This window comes from Acanthochromis polyacanthus, chromosome 9 (genome assembly GCF_021347895.1).
Source record: "Acanthochromis polyacanthus isolate Apoly-LR-REF ecotype Palm Island chromosome 9, KAUST_Apoly_ChrSc, whole genome shotgun sequence".
Lineage (NCBI taxonomy): Eukaryota > Metazoa > Chordata > Actinopteri > Pomacentridae > Acanthochromis > Acanthochromis polyacanthus.
Window position 1 is genome coordinate 30,615,686 of NC_067121.1, and position 9,005 is coordinate 30,624,690.

General features: G+C 38.6%; 2 protein-coding genes across 2 annotated transcripts; one reads left to right on the forward strand and one right to left on the reverse strand.

Moving 5' to 3' along the window:
• The first annotated feature begins 160 nt into the window (after positions 1 to 160).
• imp3 (IMP U3 small nucleolar ribonucleoprotein 3) lies at positions 161 to 4,609 on the forward strand. The gene is made up of 7 exons (XM_022213557.2): positions 161 to 397; positions 1,402 to 1,509; positions 1,708 to 1,782; positions 1,873 to 1,952; positions 2,107 to 2,158; positions 2,332 to 2,404; positions 3,995 to 4,609. The coding sequence occupies exons 1-7, from the start codon at positions 261 to 263 to the stop codon at positions 4,019 to 4,021; spliced, it is 552 nt and encodes a 183-aa protein (XP_022069249.1). The 5' UTR covers positions 161 to 260; the 3' UTR covers positions 4,022 to 4,609.
• sec22ba (SEC22 homolog B, vesicle trafficking protein a) lies at positions 4,521 to 8,950 on the reverse strand. Its single transcript, XM_022213544.2, has 5 exons — positions 8,740 to 8,950; positions 7,558 to 7,667; positions 7,289 to 7,449; positions 5,377 to 5,523; positions 4,521 to 5,125 (listed from the first exon to the last, which is right to left on the reverse strand). Exons 1-5 carry the CDS (start codon positions 8,812 to 8,814, stop codon positions 4,971 to 4,973), a joined length of 648 nt encoding a protein of 215 aa, XP_022069236.1. The 5' UTR covers positions 8,815 to 8,950; the 3' UTR covers positions 4,521 to 4,970.
• Positions 8,951 to 9,005: the final 55 nt, after the last annotated feature.

The window sequence follows — 9,005 nt, forward strand, 5'->3', positions numbered from 1 at the left end:
AACATTAAATGAGAAGGTGTGTCCTTTTGACTGGTAGTACATCAACAATATTTTTATAACCCCACTCTAAGTCTTCAGTACCTTCTATCTATCTATCTATGATGTAAGTTCAGTGCGGTAGAGGGCGCTGCTGCCTACGTCACTGAACAAACGACCTTTAATTGTCGCCGAAGAAGAAGAACACGTGATTCCTGTTTCTACCTTCAACTGCATGTGGAGGAATCCGTCTCGTGAGTAAATAGCTAACAAAAGGTGCAAAAATGGTTCGTAAATTTAAGTACCATGAACAGAAGCTGCTGAAGAAGGTGGACTTTATCAACTGGGAGGTCGACAACAACCTGCACGAGGTCAAAGTGCTGCGGAGATTTCACATCGAGAAGAGAGAAGACTACACCAAGTGAGTAACCTCAGCGTGCTGCTGGGACTGAGACTGTGTTATAAATTAGTAAGTCACACAGGTTGGAGTGACAAAATTATCTTACAAGTACCGCCTCAGCTGAAATTGAACAGCACTAACAGTTGTCATAACAAATTTATATTTATGCTTAATCTGGGTTGTTAGCTAATAAGCTCATTGTTAGCTAACAAGAGCAAAACATTGGAGCTGGTTGAACCTCAAGACTGTTATCTCGATTCAAGTCTTCAACCTTTGGGTTTTAGAATTAGGGCTACATGTCACTGAATTCCATGCTGGGTTATTTTCTTGATTAATTGATTATCAATTATCAAAGAGTCAGAAAATTGGTATAAATGTTCACAAGAGCTTCCCAAATACTCAAATGTCTTATTTTGTCCACAACTTCAAGATATTCAGTTTACTGTCATAGAGGAGTAGGGAAATCAGAAAATATCCAAATTTAAGAAGCTGAAATCAACGATATTTTGTCTTGATTACTCAAATCGATTGTTAAAATAGTTGGCAGTTGATTTATTAGTTGACAAATGATCGATTAGTCATTGCATTCCTCATTTAAATTGGGTCATTTGGAGTCAAACCAAACCTCTAAATATTAAGAAAACAGCAGTAATCAGACCCATAGTACTGAAGATAGAGGAAAACAACTGGTGAGGTTTTGTTTGTCAAATTACACTCATTGTGCACACACACAAAGAAATTGATTCCAGTGTTTTCTTTGCACTAAAGTTACTTGAACGAAATAAGACACATGCATTTAAACAAGGGCAACAAATTACAGACGGAAAACAAGTGTGTAACTTCTAAGTACAACTAGAGATATGTGTATAAACAAAAACATGTGAAGTAACCCAGAGTTTTAATGCACTGAAGCAAACTAATCAAAGAATTTAAGGCAGGAATCAGTTGACAGTGATGAACTCTATGCAGCTATAAAACCCTGGATTGTGTTAATTGTGGGGTTTTTTTGTCCTCTTGTGTCTCAGGTACAATAAATTGAGTCGTAACATCAGAGATCTTGCTCAAAAAATCAGAGACCTGGATGAGAAAGATGGCTTCAGAGCTCAGAGCACACATCGACTTCTAGAAAAACTGTGAGTTTCTGTTTGAATTTTTTGACAGAATCCACTCCAGCAAACGGTTTGCATCATTTCAACTTTATATTTTGTATTAACACTTGTACTTGAATGCAGTATTACTTTTCCTCTGTGGTTTTGAAATGTTTGTGTTGTTATACAAGTCATTCTGAATCTTTACTGACATCACTGATGCATTTGGTTCTTTGTGTTCAGGTACAGCATCGGTCTCATCCCCACCAAACAGAATCTGTCTCTCACAGAGAAAATCTCAGCCTCCTCATTCTGCAGGTAGATAATGTTAAACTCAAATTGAGCACATAGATGTAACTATCCTTCTCCTGTCTGCCAGTTTATGTGATGAATGTGTGACTCCTGCAGGAGGCGGCTGCCCAGCATCATGCTGAAGCTCCGCATGGCTCAGAATCTGAAGACAGCCATCACATTCATCGAACAAGGACGTATCCTTCTCTACTACACTACTTGCAATTTTTTATTTGCACAATATTTCTTAAATTGCAATGAAGTTTTGTCTTCGTTTGGTTTGCATGTCTTCAATTAGTTTTGTTAGACTGATTAGATCTGTCTGCAGTATCGTCCTTGACTGCATCACAGATGTACGTGTTGGACCAGACATAGTTACAGACCCAGCATTTCTAGTCACAAGGTTGTTCTCCTGTGTTGTTTTGTCTTCTCACAATTATTTTTAAAGACACTTCATGTAGAAAAGGATCTTTCACACAAACAGTCTCCTCTGCTAAAATAAGTTAACAGTAGATACATCTGCAAAAGCATCTACAGTGATCCAGTGTTGACACAATCTGTGACTTTTTTTTAAAGAAATCTGGAAGATTTTGTCACGTGGGTGGACTCCTCAAAGATCAAGCAGCATGTTATGAATTATAATGACGAGGTGAGTGACTGTACAGGATTTGCTCAAATATACAGGGGGTCTTCGACTTATGACATTTCGTCACAGCTGGTTACGTGGAACTAGTTGGCGAGCGGAGCGGACGAACATGTCATGCGGCGCTATAAGACAGCTTTGTTTACATTCTCCGGTTGTATGTCACCTTGAATTGTGCTAAATTCGCTAACTTTTTGCCCTTCGTTATCACTTCCAAGCCTGTTCTGATGGCTGTGCTTCAAAGAAAAGGAAATCCATCTGCATGGAAGTGGAATTGAACAGGGAGAAACCCAGACGAACATAAATCAAGTTGTAGAAACAGGGAAACATATTGTAGCGACCCACTGTGATGAAAGAGTGAGACTTTATCTTGTTTTCTGGACATTTACTGAACCTTCACACAGGCTACTGTGGGCTGTAGCCAATGCCAAATAACTACAAAAACCTGATAACTTAGCTCCGTTCCCAGCTCTCTCTCGCTTGACATACACACACAACTGCTGATTCTGAGCCAATCAGAGGTGAGCTAAGTAAACATGGCGCGTTCACTGACATTAGATAAATCTCAAACTGAACAATAAACGACAACATTATCAGTCCGGTACAATATTTTGTTGTCTTCTTGTAAAATGTTCCAACTTACGCGAAAATCGACTTGCATCAATCCGTAGGAACGGAAGTCTAAGTCGAGGACCCCCTGTGTATATATAAAACAATTGTGGTAAAAATGCTGCAGTTGTTTCAAAACAAATGAGGGTTTGGGGGTAGTGAGGAAACTTTAGTTTGGTTTTTGGGGTTATGGTGGTGCTTCACTTCCTGTAAGTACACAGTCTACTAGATCCTAGAAGGGCCTGTGGAGCCTCTGCACATATAGCGAAGGGGGATCTCTTAGGAAGGCGAGCATTTTTCGAACCTATTTAAACCATTTTCGTTTCCTGACAAGTGTAAAATGAGACCTAAAGATTCTCTGTAGAGGCAACTTTAGTCTTCAATCTTTTCTTTTATGTTTTCATGGTGACTACAAGCAATTGTAAAGCCATTTAATTTTTCTATAAGCCTTTGCATAGCGATGTCATCCTAAAACGGAGAATGATGAAGCACTATAGACTTTTACTCGCTACATTTAAACAGCACGTATATTCTATACACAATTGTTATTCTCCTTTACTGATAGGGCAGACATGAAGAAGCCTAATAAGTTACACATTCACAGTTTGTAATTTTTTTTGACAGATTTCCTTCCTGCTTTGTCTGCAGTAGCTGTGCTGCCTTTAGCCTGTTTTAAACTCCTCATGTTGGTTTAGTAATGTAGTATTTAGAGAAATCTGACCTGTCCACGTTTGTGACGTGTCATCTGGTTCCTTTCATACAAACATGCTCAAAGCTACAAACTCTGGGTTGATTTAACAATTTGAAAACCAGCTTTGTGTAACCGCTTAGCCTGACTGCGTCTGAAGTCAGACACTGAAAACACGTCCTGGGTTTGTTGAACCTGCTTCATAATACAGCTTCCTGGTGTTTGAATTAATCATAAAACACACAGTGATCAATTTGCCGGGTTGAATCATAATTCTGATGTCACTGTTTGTTTTGCAGAGGGACGACTTTGATCTAGTGGCATAGGTCTGATTTCTACCATCCATTCATCACCCTGGAGAACAGGAACAAGGACTCTGCTCTGTTAACTCTGCTGTGATTAAACAGGGGCTTGGATCTCTTACCAGTTTGGAAACTGGAAAACTAATTAGTGCTCTCACCTCCTCAAAAGTCATAACTTATCTGGGACAGCAAGGGTAGTCTTTTATAGCCTTTATGTTGCTCAGCAAACAGATTTCCTTTTGATGTTGTGAAATCTTATCTGCTGACAGTTGTTCTAATATATTAAAGCAACAGTTTGTGTCAGCATTTGACTTTTTAAGCCTGTTGAGCCGCCAGAAGATCCACTGAGTGATCATCATCCCATTGGTTGTACAGAGCAGCTTTTAGTCACTGATCCATGTTCTATAACCCTGTTTGTTCTGAATGTGTGAACTTGAGCTGTTAGTTTTTGAAATGCCACTTTACATGTACAAACCATGAAATGTAACCATTACTTGTGTATACATAAAGGAGCAACACAAACTGAATCTTTGATAAATATTTAATTTTTTATCAATAAGACTTTCTTACAATTGTGTAAACTTTGTAAACATTAAACATTTTATCACAGTATTTCCCCAAACGTCTGCATGTGGTCTCTCCTTAATGCTGAAACTCAGAAAGAAGCCCCAATACCAGTGTAAACATATTACTTTGTCAACATACTGTTCTTAAGCTTTCCAATATGAAACTCACCGTACAACATTTGCTTTCATACACAGAGAAGTTTCACAGACCTACGCTCAGTTTATACCGCATAGGTGGCATAACCCAAAGCCGAAAGAAGCAGAGAAAGAACGTCTACCTGAATGTCGGTAGACTGTAAGACCCCTTCAAGGCACCCTGGTATACAATAGAAATGTAATAGGATTGGTTTAAATGCTTTTTGGAGAGAAGCGCCTTCTTAATGTTAAAGTCCTTGTCCAAGCGTCCTTCAGAGCCACCAGAAACGCACATAGATGATGAGTGTGATGAAGAACACCGCCACAGCAGCCACCTTGGCGTAGGTGGAGCGAGTGTTCAGGTACTTTGCATCACTGCGGTACTTTTTCGACAGGGAACTCAAATTGCTGGCTTTTGTATCTAGAGCTGAAGAAAAACAGCAAAATTGAAGTGAGCTAGACAACGATTAATAAATGTACAATGTGATTTGAAAAGTGGAGTAAAAACGAAACGCAATCCTAAACACAAACTGCATAATTTAGAGCAGGATGAGCACCTCACGTGAAGGAAAATAATTTAGTCATTATATTATTGGCATTATATTACCAGATGTAATAGTTGATAGTGTCTTGTTCAGATACGCCATCCAGGATTGATTTTTTTATGACTATACATACCAGAAATAGCTTCTCCTCTTTGCAGAACTTCCTCGATATTTGCCACCATGATTCTCTGGACGTCCTGTAGCTCTGTGTTAATGCTGCCTAAGTTCCTCCGGGCCCTGCTGTCGACGTACGACTTCTTCATTTTCTGGATGTATGTGTCTGGAACAAGCAAACGGCAATTTGAATTACTTCAAATCAATCAAGCGCCTCATAACAACCCGAACAGACAGTTACTTATGCTCACTACGATGTATGACAGTTTGAGTCTCAAGCTTTACCATCAGCAATCAGACACCTCGGGGCTCGTAAGCTTTTCCACTGGTAGCACTGGTGTTACCAACTTTTTTGGTTGGTTGCCCCGCCTCAACCTCTTTATTTTGGTTCAGCTGTTTTTGCATAACCCAGTGATACAAGACATCATATATGTGAAAATATATTAATTTTGTCACCAGTCCTCTTCTGATGTCAGTAATAACAGGTTGAGCACTGAATACTACATTTTACATTTCTGATCTCTTTAAAACTTTCAGTATGTAAAAACACAACTGCTGAAAACACTCACAAAAAGACTCAACAATGAAGCGATTAATGAACACCCAGTGGTCACACAAATGCTCAGATTACACTAATAAATGCTGGTAAGCTGTCATTCAGTATGATGCTCCTAATCAATCTCTTGAACAGTAATAGCAGAGCATTCCCCTCTGTTTCACTTCATAAAAGGAAAAGTTACATATTGCACAAACATGGACATAATTTCAACAATATTAGGAAAGCACATGAAATCAAGAGAACAAGGTCCTTTTGGTGTTACAGTATGCATTGTTAAGTTATCAACCTGTTAGTAAATGTGTACATATCCTGCTGAATGGATAAAATACAGTAGATCCACATTCAGACACGGCAGACAGTGGGTTTCTCCCAATAACAACAATACTACATTTTACCGATTTTCCCCAAACGCCTCACAAGCTGGCTGTTTCAAATCAAATCAATCAAATGTCTTTATTGTCCCTGGATATACAGTATGTACAACGACATTTTGAATGCCTTTCCTTGGTGGGATAAAATATATATAAAATAGACGATGCAAAACATATTATATAGGTAAGAAAATAATTAGATAAAATAAAATACAAATAAATACATATTGCACAAACCTACCCAAAACTGCCCATGCTAAATGTACAGGTTTAGGAGTTTTGCACTGGTTCAGCTGCTTTATGGCACAGTTTACACATCAGGCAGGTAAAAGACTGACATAATGTGGAAGAAAACAGGTGATTTAATCATAAAACGTCAGGAAAATGTTCAGAAAATGGACAAGAAGCCTATCCATCACTGTCATATAATGCACCTGGCTTTGATGGCTTTTTCCATTTTTTTTCTTAAATTAATTTTCAGCTCCAGAGCCTCTTTCCACATACATCCAAAGACATCATCATAATAACTCAGAGAATGGTGAATGGCAACAACCACATCATAGACATAAATTCTGACAATCGGCTTTCTCCATAAAAAGCTGTTAAATTACCAATTCATGCAAAACACTTAAAATCTTTCACAACAAGGGCTCGGGGCTGGAAAAAGGCAAACCAAGGCTGTAATTATTTTCAGCTAATTGTACTTATTGTTTTTGAATTACACATCACAATTTATGTATTTTGCTAAAAGTATTTCATTATACTTCCATGTCTGTTGTGTACTGTAGCTATGACGAGCGACAATTACAGTCAAAAGCTGAAAATCAGTAATATCTATAGACTCTATGTGCAGCCCATGTTCATTGTCTCAGTCAAAGAAAATAAACTACAAATTAAAGGAAAAAATATATATGTATGCTACAGTGAAAGCAGTTTTATTCTGCAGATAGTAAATAGTGAAGTCTTTCCTCAGCATTTCCACATATAAAACACAGTCTTACCAAATTCGATGAAAGAGTACGGCCTCGTTACTGTGGGTACTCTTCTTCCATACTGGTCATAGAACTCGTTGTGGAGATCCTCAAGGTACGCAAAAGCCATCTTTTTGGGGAAAGAAGCCTCGCAGAGGGACAGGTAGCATACACCCTGAGCTATTAAATAGCTGAAAACAAATTAAAATAAATATATAGAATCACTTTGATGCATGGCAAAATATTTACCAGCTAGAACCTCAGCAAAATTAACTGTACAGCCTTCGCAATTGTCTTACTGAAAGTTCATGTCACCGGTCTCCAGGGTGCACCGGTCTGGACTCTGAGCATTGAGTTTACGACAAAGCTGCTTGGCCTGGCTCTGGTACTGCTGGAGGTCTCTTCCTGACTGACAAACATGAGACAGTCAAGTTTGTTAGTTACGTATTTATCAAGCTTCACAATAAAACAGCCCAAAAGTCATGAACTGAGATGAGCAATACGATAATAGAATAATAATATCACATTAAATCCTGAAACCTTTAAACATCCACTATGGTGACAACTTTAAGGTGACTTTTTTAATAGTGTTTTGTGGTTGATAGAAACCCGGAGGTGTAAAATTCAATTCAATTTTATTTATATAGCACCGATTACAATTCAAATTGAGTCAAGATGCTTTACAGAACCCATATGCCTGAAACCCTAGAGCAAGCCTTAAGGTGGCAGTAAAACGATTCCTCAAAACTTCGACATAACTAGTTAGCCTCCTGGCTTTACAAGCCAGAAAGAATTTGACCCAGATACTATGCAACACCCAACTAACTAACTAACTAACTAACTAACTAACTAACTAACTCACTGTCTTTAAGCTTGAACTGTGGTTGACAACGCCAGCTGACAGCTGACAGTGTTTTTCTAAAGGGGGTACAAACAGCAACAGCATATTCAAAACACACCGTCTAGAACAGATCTAAAACCAGTATTTATTCTGTTACAGTTAAATTAGCCATGTTTGCAATATTCTGAGCTGAAAGACTGTAAGACACACTGTGAGGACTTGAGAGATTTTGATCAATTTGATGAAAAGATGCAAAATATGGGACCTTTAATAAAGAACAGATGAACTCTTCACCATCCAAATATATTATTTTTCATATTTAGCTCATCACAAACACAGTCCTCTTCCAGTGAAATAATTTACATTGAATATGAAAGTTTTGACACTGTTTTCAGGTCTTTTTAAACATTTAATGTAAAGCACTTTAAATTTCTGTTACATATGGAATGTGTAATACCCTCACAACATTGTTATCTAAACATTACATTTAAAAACTGAGCTTTAGTTGTAATTAAATACATCTTGTAGATGATCTGCTTTAACTTTTACTACAAACTACCAGGAGCGGACAGGTTCTTAAAAAACCCACTTTTTGAATAGGCTTAGCCACGGAGGGCTACATACTAGCTGTCATTCATACCTGCTCGTCCTCCTGGATGGACGCAGCCAGCGGCAGTCCGTCCGCCACTCGGGCCACCATCGTCAGTAAAATCATCCTGAGGAGGGTCTGTGTTCGGCGGCTGTCAGCTGTCGGCTCAGTCGGAAAGTGCGAACTTCAAAAAACTTTGTACGTTTTAGCTCCAAACTGATGATGCAGTGGGAATGCGTTGGACGGAAGTTCGCGGTGCGCCGGCGAATTAAGTCCGAGTGGAAACTGGAGGCGCACGGTTCATTTTTTCCACCGCA